The sequence below is a fragment of the Tribolium castaneum genome, chromosome 4 (assembly GCF_031307605.1).
Source record: "Tribolium castaneum strain GA2 chromosome 4, icTriCast1.1, whole genome shotgun sequence".
Classification (NCBI taxonomy): Eukaryota; Metazoa; Arthropoda; class Insecta; order Coleoptera; family Tenebrionidae; genus Tribolium; species Tribolium castaneum.
The window spans coordinates 10,742,079-10,754,552 of NC_087397.1; the positions used below are offsets into that span (position 1 = coordinate 10,742,079).

The window sequence follows — 12,474 nt, forward strand, 5'->3', positions numbered from 1 at the left end:
TGTCAAATTTGTTAAATATAGTTAGCGATAATACATACATACGTTAAGAAGTTATGATGGGAAAATACACAAAAACCAATCACACTTCTAAGCGTTATTAAAATTAATACAAACGCTTAAATAATAGATAAGTAGGTAAAACTAGTACAGGGCATTTCAAAGTGGAAAGAAAATTAAAATTTGTAGTAATAACAATTTCCTGGTACATTTCCGACTTTCGTTTTTTTTAAACGATCACAAATTTCTTTTTCTCACTTTTTTCTTGCTTTTCTTATGATCATCGGACGTAAAACACTTTTGTTAAGACACTAGTAGACAACTTTATTGCACCTATTTTTTTATACATTACACGCCTACACGCTTGCGTACAATGAGATTTAGTAGAAAATTAGTTTTATTAGGATAATGGGTTTCTTTACCTACCTTCAAAGTTAGACAAAAGTAAGCTGTTTTTATTATTCTGTGCATAAACCAAAACAATTACGAGTGAATATTAGGTGTCTCTTAATTACAAATTTCGAGGCGGAAGTATCGCTAATAACTTTTTATTTTCAGCTAATGTATCTCATAAATTATCATCCCACATGAGTAAAACGAAATCTCGTGGTTGCCATTTAATTAAATTTAATTAGACTTCGGGAATTTCCATTATATCAGTTTTGAGTAAATTGAAAAGTAATTAAATCCGTATCTTGTTCATCTCCTGGTGGCTATAAATTCTTGCTCGTTTGGTTCAATAAATTTGGCCCTTGTGTTGATAGTGATGAAAGGATCAGCTTATAGTTATTTTAATGAATCATAATGTTATCAATTACACTCGGTGAGGCATAATTTTGCAAAAAGTAATTTCTATTTGTGGCCTAAAGATCGTCGGGAATGATGATTATAATAGCATTGCGGTTTTTTCGAACTGGCGGCTGTGGCGTTTCGAAACCATTGAGGTACTACACGGCGGTGTAATTACCGGCGAGATATCTCTTGTATTAGCTGTCAAAAGCAACATATGTTTATAATTTGAATTGCGTACGCGGCGCTCGCGTCTTAACAATGTAACAGTACCACAATGCCAAGAGTGCCCATAATAATTATCTCAGGTCACGTGTTACAATCTTGGTTCATTGCAGGTCGGCGCTAGGGCGCCGGAGGGCGTGCGGCGTCGCGACGCCCCTGTTGCACCGCAGACTACCACCAGAGCAAATCGAGAGCGCTGTGGCAGCGCCCTTTCGTCAAAAATTCTTAAAATTGCTAGCAGATGTATATCTGCTGGTGTTTTTTATGAGTTGTTGGGAAGAGTGCGCGCGCAGTCGCTCACGTGCATGCGCCCATCACGTAGAGAGGTTATCTCACCTTCTTCATGATGCCAGTCTTCCTCTTTGAGAACGTGGTGTACCGCCGCAACTTGTTTTCGATGTATTCCATCTTGATCTTGACCCTGCCTTTGGTCTTTTTGCCGTTACTCGGCGGCGACTTCTTGGGCTGGAGGGCATTGTAGGTGTCTTCGGAGATGTCGTTGACGCCGCACGCCTCCAGCCCCATGCCCTGCTGGGGCATGCCGCGGTCGTCGTAGCAGAGGTCGCCCTTCAGGGAGCGCCCTCCACACGCACTCGACACCATGGTGTGGCGCGGCGACAGCTGCTGCAGGCTGGTGGAGGGCCGCCCCAGGCCAGGGTTGCCGTAGATCTCGGGCGGGGTCTCCCCCGACAGCAGGTTCATGCTGTAGCCCAGGTTGAATCGGGAATCCCTCCCGCCAGGTGGTTCCATTTCGCACCACAGTTTGACAACAATAACAACACCGCACAAAGTGTATACAGCACTAGGAGTACACACAAACACAGCTGAGCACACAATACAACCCAGAGCTCGACTGACTGCGCCGCCCAGCGCGCTCAAGCGGCCAATGCTCACACTAAAGACCTGCGCAAACGCCTTAACGCGGAAACCCCCAAACACTCTCCTCCAGGGACGGCTCCAAGTCTTTTCACTCCCACCGCAGGAAAAAATGTATTAAAAAATTTTTATTTCTTCCTTACAAATATCCCGTGAACGTACCCTCATTTGAATAAAATGAGAGAGGAAAGTACGTTACTTCCTCCCAAGGGAGCAAAGTGAAGGAGAAGAATATTTTCCTCCCTCTGGAGCAAATAAAATGCTTATTTTGAAGATGGGAAACGATATTTTCTGACAAAGTTTCGGAAAAATTCGTATTCATAACTCTGGAGATATACGTGTTTTTCCTCACTTGAGTCCCTCGGCAATACCATTGCACATTTTAATAAGTAAGTGGGTTTTTTGGTAAAAATTTTGTTTGTATTATTTTGGGAGTATGAACATGTAATTTGCTACGGGTGGGTTAGTCTTACTCTAGATACGGTTTCAATCTTTTTTACCCTTGCCTACAGTCAGAAATACTACATCTGTTGAGCTCAATAGTGATTGAAATAAAATGTCCGTTTGTCACTAAAAAAGCCAAGAAGCCGTTTGAGAAAAAAACCGTTGTACACATTATTTAATGAAAAAACGGGAAGATTAGATAAAAAACATTTGTGTATGCATCAGATACAAGGCCAAATCGCAAACTCAATGGTTAACAAAAGTTTTTTTCTAAAAAAGAATCAATAAGAAATTTAAAAAATCTGGAGAAAAATATATTTTTTTTATAAAGAGATGTTCTTGCAATTTGGAACTTTTTAGTTTTAGAAGTGGTTTTTCATAAATTTTCAACCCTAGAAAGTGAGAAGAAATTTACAACCCCTTCAGATTTTTATTTTGAATAAATTATTTATGTACATAGTGATTTACATTTTTATTTTAGTTTTTACACAGTATAACTTTGCCTATTTTTTTTGAAAAATAATGTACAGAGTGTATACAAATTGACGCATAAGCTCTTCAATACGCTATAGCACACGTTCCAACAAACTAGAAATATAAGAAAAAACCTTTTAATTATTCTTAACAGTATTAAGAACTAAGTGAAGATTTTTTTCATAATTTTTAAATATTTATTTTTAATCGATGATTAACCAAGAAAGAGACCAAGTTCCTCTACTCTTCCACGTCCACGAAACTAAAATTTATTACAATACCTAATCATCAACATTAAATTTAAAAAAATGTGATTTTTATATCCAGAAAGTACAAAAATTGTTGACAACATAGTAAAAAAAACATACTTACATATGTATTCCATAACTATTATAATAGAGGTTCAGCGAAAACACTCAAATATACAGTAATCCGAACAGAAATTTTGAAAATCCTGTTCGGATTATGAAAACGTTCTTATTATAAAATTCATACTAAATGAGAAGATTAATCCTAACACGCGTTCGGTATGCAGATACTTTACATATGCAATTAACCATTGAAATAGATATTTCCACCACAAAAAATATACTCAGTGGCTATAAAAAAAACAACAAAATTAAAACAAGTATCTCAAACAGCTACTGCTTCATCTTCTTTCTACAAAATAAGCAAGAGTTGAAATAAATAAGAGGTAGTTCGGATTACAGAATTTATCGTTCGGATTATAGAAAGTTCGGATTATCCAAACATTACTGTAGTAACAATGCCAATTTTACCAAACTGTTTTGTGTTGATAAATTTGTTATAAATGACGATAAATTTGTTATTACATTTTTTGAGATTTTCTAAAATTTTTCTTCTAGCTTAGTAGTAAACGAAACATCTCTGGTGAATTAGGTATTGACACGTCCGAGGACACGTCTCTGTAATTGCCAATGAGACAATTCGTTCACTTATTTTGATTTATTTACATTTATTTCGGTAACTAAATAAATATTTTTTTGTTAAACTTGCAAATGGTTAAATGCCCTACAGTTCTTACTTTACAGTGTCGGTAAAAAATCTTGAAGTTTGTCTATTTAGATAAAAAAATAGTCATAAAACTAAATGCAAAACTACCTAAGTATTTTTTTCTAATACTGTCGTAAAACTTTTTCATTTTTCATTTTAGAGATTTTAGAGACTGTGTAATTTAGTGTAGGTATAATACCAAAGTAAAAAAATTAAAAATTTAAAGCCAAAAAATTTCAGATTTTTGACAGGATCAGACTACCATTCATCAGCTATCAAAACATGTACCATGTGATCATTTGAATTTATAATTAGAGCATGCTTTAATAGTTTTTTAACTTGTACAAAAGCAATGATTTATAAACATTTAAATAATAAAATTTAATTAGAAAACATTTTTCCCTCAGTTTGCGTTAATTTATCAATCCTACTCTACTTAAAAATTCAAACGATGACATGGTATTTTTCTATTTTTCCTAACTCGAAGCTCCTTCAGACCCAAGTCTTTCATCGCTAAAGTTGAAGAAACATAAGTGAAAAATTGTGTCTTCGTAGAAAACATCTTTCAGATAGAGCCGCTAATCATAATTTTCTTTAAGATTTTATCCATAATATATATTTATTTTTTCGTCCTTTAGAAGAACGTGGTGTAGGTGACCTACTTTTTGTAGGAAATACAATAAATAAGTATGTTATTCTTCGCTGAGCCAGCCAGTCCGACCCTGCTTCTCCATCAAGCGCACAACCTCCATCGGGAGGCAAACCTGACGTAAGTCGTACCCAAGCACTGGTGAGTTGACCTACAGGCCGTCGTCTTCGCCTGGAACCCTCTTCGACACCTCCACGTGCTGTCGGTACCAATGATCCCTCCATCCAACGGCTACTTTAGCAGAGCGGGCCGCCGCGGAAAAGTGGGAAGTAAACACACACACTTAGGACTGCCCAGTACCATATTTGGAGGCGTCCGTTCCCATATAAGGATCACTTGTCCTTAGATGGAGAACGAAATCCCTCCTTCTGGCGTTCGGCGCACTTGTGCGTACACACGGAATTCCGTCTTAAAATATACCCTCGTCAAGCCTTCCTCCGGCCAAATTTTACAAAGTCCGGAAGCTCCAGCAGGGCAATTTCTACGCTTCACATTTTTATTAATTCCCGAATGCGTCATGGTGCCTGGGCGTAACGCTAATCGCACTGCTTTTTACGGGCATCTTGCGGATCGCTGAATATTTAACTCTCATTATTATGTATGAATGACAATTTGTAAACAACGACGGCTCTAATGAAGCCATTTGTTTGGGTGACACTCTTCGTCCACCAAGACATGGCTTATTTCACTATTAGACGCTTTTAATTGCTAGTGTTTCTACCACTGCTTCATTAAAATTAATTATCGAGATAAGAATAAGTATCGAGATGACTAAATAATTAATGAAGAAATAAATAAAAGTAATGGGGCGAAAAGCAGTCACGGACTTGCAATCATTTTTTAATGACACTTGTAGAATGGACACCAGTATTGATCAGAACAACTAAACCATAAATTATGGCACAAAACGTTCAATTTTTTAAATTCTTGTTGAATAATGATAGCGAGATCTTAGATATCACGATAGCAATATAAAAATATAAAACTCTTATCATATTTACTCGTAAATAAACACTGGCCCACATTTATCAAAACTGATCGCAGATTTCCTTCTAAGGCCAACCATGAAGACAATTTGTTATGATAAGAAACTACACTAGTATAGGTAAGTCTGAGCTTTTGGACTTCATTTTTAATATTACTTTAAAAAACGTTATTTCAAGTCAAGCCAACTTGTGTGAATTTAAATAAAAACCTTAAAAGAAACAGTATTAGACATTCAGCTCATTATACGACCACACAGCTTTAAGACTTACTTGTCAATAAATACAAGGCGCCTTCATGTCAATAAAACCATTCAACCATTGGCGCGAACTAATTTACAAACAAACAAATATAAACAAAATAAACTTTTGCAAAGTGCCTTTTAATTACCTCTTTAATTATTAAACGCAAGTTGAAGACTACTTATTTGAAATTGTGTGCCATTGGGTTTTACTTCTTTATTACGTGCTATGTTTGCCTTTATTTTTATTTTTTTATTATTTTGGTAAATTAAACGTAACATTCCACTAATGACTCTTTACAATATTACATCAAAATTCAGGATCCATTGTTTGCATTTTAATCAACATTACAGCCGAGATTACAGCCAAAAAATCGTTTAAATGTTACAGGTTTCCTTCTTTTTTCTTTCTGAATACTTTTCATTTCGACGAAATCTCTTGAAATGAGTTAGTTTCTAGTTCAAAAAATGGGTTGAAAAAATGAAATTGTTGGAAAAAATTGTTTCCACACAACGATTCGATTAATTAATTTGTAAATGAACATAATACGAATAATACAGGGTGAGTCTATAGTGGGTTACTTCAGATTTTTTTTACTATACAACCAATAATACTGATTACAGCTGACCAATTCGGTAGTCGTTAAAAATATCAAAATTAATCTACGATTACATTCTTCTGGGTATTGTCAAGCATGTCTTGACAGTTTTGATAAAATTTTTTTATAGACTATCATATTTAAAAAATAAAAATCAAGTGATGATTCAATTAATGTTTTTAAAAATTAAACGAAGTTCCAAGTGGTAAGTGCAATTAGTATTTGCATCTTAGGACATGTCAAAAATAACAATGGAAATAACTCACTATTGACCAACCCTGTATGATGAAATGATAATAATGTCAAAAGTCAGTGTTTGTTTAAAAAGTTAAAAAATAGTTTATTTTTCATGAAATACCCACTTACATTAAAAATTGTAGACGTTCGTAAATTTGTCTTTTAAAGCATAGTACTTTTTTTTCTCTTATAGTTGTTAATAATATTGTTGTTTATTCTATAGATACAAGTAAAGGTAGTACACCTTTATTCTACAAGTGATTACCATGGTACATTACTCGATTTAGTTATTTTTTTATCTTATTATAGAATAAAGTGGCCATTTGGTGATTTTTATTGTATATGGTGATTTTTTTTATTGTATCGATAAAAAAAATTAACAAAAATTTCTCAATGTACCTATAAGATAAAACAATACACGCAAAGAAAAGTTGGCATTATCTGCTCATGATTATGAACAGCTTTTCTTTACTTGTATAATAATTTACTATTATTTCCTTTTATTAAAAAGGCCAAAAAATAACACTTTCATTACTGAGAATATATTGAAGTCCTCAATGTTTTTACGAACATTTATGGAAAGGCTGATGCTAGAAAATAGTTCTGCAAATCCTGCTGACTGCGCCAATTATCTTTATATGAAACAAGACTGCTAACATAGTGGTATAATACATCGAATTAATAGAAGATGTTATAAATAAAGTGGTTTTGGTAGAATAAGACTAATGAACTGAATTTTCTCAGTCGTTGCTTTTGTTATTTTTTAATATAGGTAATAGTAATATTGATATTCTAAAAAAGTTTCACACTTTGTTTTTATTTTAAAATGAGTCAAATGGCTTCGTGTGGCGATAAAGTGATAGTGCAGAGGCAATTTCTCGCAAAACCGTGTTAAAGCCAGCAACATCCGCTTGATGCTACAGTTTCGAGTCCGAAGAGGCAATAATGTCAAAACATGCAAAAACGTCGTGCGTTAAACCCATGCAAATGCGAGTTGTTTGCTTTTTAATTTCGGTGCAAGTCCTCGGCATTCCTGTGGTTGTAAGATCGCATCGCTGGCAATCTGGATGTGTCGAATTTACGTGTAGTCTGTATTTAAATGTCGTCTTGTTCGGCGTTAAAGTTTCTGTTCGCGTATGTTATCGGACAAATCATTTCTTGCGTCCGATTTTCCTCGAAATCGTATCGGTGGCAGTTAGCGGTGAGTGGAAGAGAATACCACAGGCGAGGATCGATTGACATAAGAAATAAACTAGTAAAATTCTCTTCGGCAGGTAACTGTCAATAATGATGTCCGGACAAGCGAAGAGCGCGCTTGGCGATGCCTCATTTGGTCAGAACACGGGGAACAAGCCGCTTGGCCTTTCATGGCTCGCCTGCTTTACTTCATCTTGTGCGATATATGTTAATATGCAAATTGGATAATTAATGGATTGTAAGGATCAGGACGCGTGGGTTCTATCGCCATTAGATTAACGCGCGGTGAGGCTCTTTGTGGCCTCACGGTTGCGACACTACACCACCACCATTAGCTACTCCATGTGCATTGTTTAACTACGGATATTTATTACGCACGCTCTTATTTATATTTTGCAATTACACGCACTTATCGATTTAGTATTGATTTAATTGATTTATGCTGTCGAGGAGATAAGCGAAAGAAAGGAGAATAACTGCTCGACGACTTATTTTTCCTTGAAAACACAAATATTTTGGCGCCTACGACTTAATCATTCAGGAATTAATAAGTAAATAAAAACAGGCGCTCATTTACATTCATAAATATGCCAAGACTAATAAGGAAAATGGTTGGGATTATGGCATTTAACTTTACAGTAGCAGACGGCAATATTTGGAATAACAACTCAACGCATTCAACATTTTTCCAATAACACATTTTTTCTATTTTATTTTAAACTAAGGTATGTCAAAACATTCGGAAATATTTCATAAGACTAAAGTAAATGTTCTTTTAAAACATTAAATCCTCCTTTACAGCTTCTGAGTCTTAAAAAATGTTTTATAATTATATCACGATCCCTTTTTCTTCCCATTTATGATTCTTTTAACTCAGTAAGTGTGCATAAAATTGTACCATGTAAAATTTCCGTGGCTCCTGGCGACCCACACAAATTATGTCTCACACATTACACTTTATCCTTTTACAAGTATCTATCACATAGATATAATTATATAACATATAAGGGGTTGTTCATATAAATTATTTATTTGACTTAAAATTATATCAATTAAAAATTTAATAATTTTACAACAAAAGTTATAATTCGTCATTAAAAAACACTAAAACAATCTATGTAAAAAGTAGTTTTACCGGGTGCTCAAAAACCGACGCACCAATTCATTGGTATGTGATAGAGAATTGCTTACATATAAAAGTAAAAATATTTAAAAAACTCTTTGGATTAAAGTCATTGATAAATAACGAATTTTAAATAAATGATATGTGGCAACATTGTCTAACAGTCGTGATCGTTTGATAAGACGTCCTATTGTGGCACGAATGGTTCTGGAGCACGTCGAAGGAGTGCTCTAGTAAAATGAGTGCCACAATTAAGTCTTTGAAAACGAGTGTAATATACTATTTTTTCTACTTTCTATTTTTGTTGTTTGTTTTTGTTTAGTTTAATTTATCGAAATATGTTCAAACTATTTCCTCTTAATTTTGTTAACTATTCGGGTTTTATCAATAAACTTTGTGAAACTACTTTCGGATTCACAAGGAACATTTTGTGAAACCAAAGTAAAAAAAATATTTTTGAAACGGGTTCCTAGGAAATAATTCCCAGTGTTGGCACATCTACACATTGCGATTTTTTTAATAAATTTTATTTTTTGAAATTCAAAAAGTTGCTGAAGTCTGATAGTAAATTCAAAAATAATTATTAATCTTTTTATTAGAGAAACTTAGTGTGAAACAAAAAACAGTAAAAAATAATAAATACTGAAGAAGTTAACAAAATAAATTTGTAGCCCCAGAATTTTTAAAATATGACATCAAAAATTTTTTCAAGGTTTTTTCCGTAATCTGCTTCTCCACAACGTACCACTGAGTTGTGAGCCAGTTTTTGCGCACGCTGTATATTAGTAGCATTTCACTTTATAGTTTTCTTCCTTTTCCTACTTATCACTGGAGATTCGCGGCAAATTTATCATCAAAAATTCGTCAGTATTGCTTCTGACCATTTCCCTTTAAAGAATCCTTTTTTTTTCTTTTTCCAAATCTGTGCTTAAATTTTCGCTAACAAAGTCTAAGTGAGAGTCTGCATATTTCAGAGCTTTATACAGCGTGTCTCAAAATTGGCAAATTTCGAGTTCAGAACGTTGTAGAGAATCACTTCACTAGTCCAAATGTAGAAACAAATTAAAGATTCGTAAAGATACATTGGTTTGAAGGTGCACTTTGAATTGTAGGCAAAAATTTCAGTGTTTATTGTTATTTATGGTGTAGATGAGTGTGGAGAATAATAATGTAAAACAAGTTTTTTTAATTAGCTTTATTTTCCGTCTGATTTTTAAGAAAAATTACAAAAAATTCAGATTTTTTTTAACAATTCAAAGAGAGATCTTTAAACCAGTGTATGTTTGTGGAGAAGCCCCCAATCTTATTTTTTTTTTTTCTATATTAGGACTGCTGAAGTGATTCTTTACAATGCTCTGAACTTGGAATTCGCCAATTTTGAGACACCTGTAGGTATATAAGAAGAAAAATTTCACGAACGATTTCCTAATAATTTTCAACTTTTTTATCTTTTCATCACCTCAAATCGGTTTTAAAAGAAGACAAATACAACAAATATTGATTTAAGAAACATCATAAAAAATATAATTGTAATAATACGTGATAGCAGCACGTAACGTTGAAATCTAAATATTCATAATATTTTTATTTGAAGGAAAATTGTGTTGCAGACAGGGTTATTTATTATTAGTCATCTTCATTAAAATTATTGCTGACAATAAAATCATAAAATAATAAAATCATGCATTAATCGACAATTTGAGTCTAGACATTGGACTTGTGAATAAACTATGAAAACTGTAGTGTTTTCCAAATCGATTTTTTAAACGAACCAAATAAAACCGTTTAGTTCACCTATTTGATCGCTTTTGCAATCTTTACTCAACTGAGGTAAACAGAAAAGCGCATCGTTAGTCAGTTGAGAATAATTTATTATTGCGAGGTTTAATCGGACGTTTGGTTAATTTCTTGTCTTGAGTGTAAACGGTGTAGGAATTTTCGTTTAGGGTTTTACCAAATAATTTCTTGTGACGTTGTGAATACCTGCCCTGGACAAACAATAATTGTTACGAAATCGTTTTTTTGTGAATTGTGCCATTTTTAAATAAACAGATTCGATAATCAATCAGTCTATAATATGCCTGCCTTCCGCACACACAATATGCTTTTTAAAGTTATTGAAATAATACGTGAACATTGTGTTGGTGTTTTTCTTAGGTAAGCGCAAAGTTTAGTAGGTAAGTAAAATAAAATTTAACAATTCAATTTTGCATGAAAAAACAATCTTTACCGAACAATTTTAAAGGGTGAACCCGAAAACAAAATTTGTTTTACACTGGTGGGAGAATAGAAATTTGTGTTAAACTACTTCCGTATTACAAAATCTTAAAAAAAGTGATTTATTAGTGCGAATAAGTAATTCAGTGCGTCCGCGTCCTATTAAATGTAAATCGGTGTTACATAAAGTGGAGATAACCGTAAGTTGTGTTGTCGAAAGAAATGGGTGACTAGTAAAATCAGTTTAAATAATAACCTTCCATATACGGCAGTTGTCAGAAAACTCCGGCAAAGCGTTGAGGCAATCGCATATTCGAACGAATGCAGTGAGTTGCCGTGATCATTGTTGCAGAATTTAATCCCCATCGTTCGTTTTTCCACGCAATGGTAGTTCTCACAAGATACGCGGCAATAAAGTATGTGCTGTTTCGATATGCACGCCGCATCTCTTGTAGAATCCTCTTTATTTGCAATAATGGGCAACTAAACTCTCTCACAGCAGAGCCAAGCAGTCTGCAGCTACGTCCACAAGTCCTCTTATGGTCTTTCGGAAGCTGCAGCGACTTTGCAATGTTATAAGATACCTGTTGTTGTACATCAAAAGACATAAGCTGTCATCACAAACGTCCATCATCGCCCACCGAAGAATAACATTACGGCTTTACGGCGGTTGCCTTAATCGTGGTTTAAATCAAGCCTTGCCGGCTTTGCTCCAACAAATAACGCAATAAATCGACACTAGTTTAATAATTATGGAAAGGGGGTGATTTACTAAGTCTATTGTCGGTGCCAGGCCGTCTACCAAGACCAGCTTGTCGCCATTTACCACAAAAGGAGACTCGCAGTCCCCACAGATACTACAATTATAGATGGCCTTACTTACTTGCCTTACCTCACCAACAACTAGTTTATGACCATGTTTATTAATAGGATACAATGCGTTTCGAGAATTAATTATGCAATTACCGCAACAGCGCTGATTTATCGACTGTGCACATCCCAAATTACACTCCGACTTTTCCATTTTGTAGCTGTTTGATGGGGAATGCGCCTTAAATTTTGATGACTCTCTTTTAGTACTAATACCTCGCGTAAGTGTGACAGGAATAGTAACATTCCATAATCAAAGAGTTATTTATAACTGTTCAGGAATAGGGGGCCAAAAATATTTCCCATGTGTTGGCGTTCTTTGTGAAAAGTCGAAGGATTTGTTTGCAAATGACTAGGGAGAATTCTTCTCAGCCGGTGGCATTCGGCGGTCGAAGCTCGTCTCATCTTACGTTCCGTCGAGTCTCCTCATTTAAAATTTCAATCACGCAGAGCGTATTTATTCGCCACTTTGAAAAAATCCTTTAAAATATCCAATTAGTCGTTCGTAATGTGCAAGATAAGGTAGTTTTTCTGTAGC

The 12,474-nt window shown here is 34.5% G+C and overlaps 1 protein-coding gene across 2 annotated transcripts in view; it reads right to left on the reverse strand.

The window, feature by feature from the left end:
• bs (blistered) overlaps positions 1–1,886 on the reverse strand; it is a 32,611-nt gene extending 30,725 nt beyond the window's left edge. The window contains exon 1 of one of the 2 annotated variants that reach the window (XM_008202641.3): positions 1,348–1,886. In XM_008202641.3, the coding sequence (XP_008200863.1) occupies positions 1,348–1,761 (414 nt within the window). In that variant the 5' untranslated portion in view covers positions 1,762–1,886. 2 annotated transcript variants of the gene reach the window in all.
• Between the last annotated feature and the right edge of the window lie 10,588 nt (positions 1,887–12,474).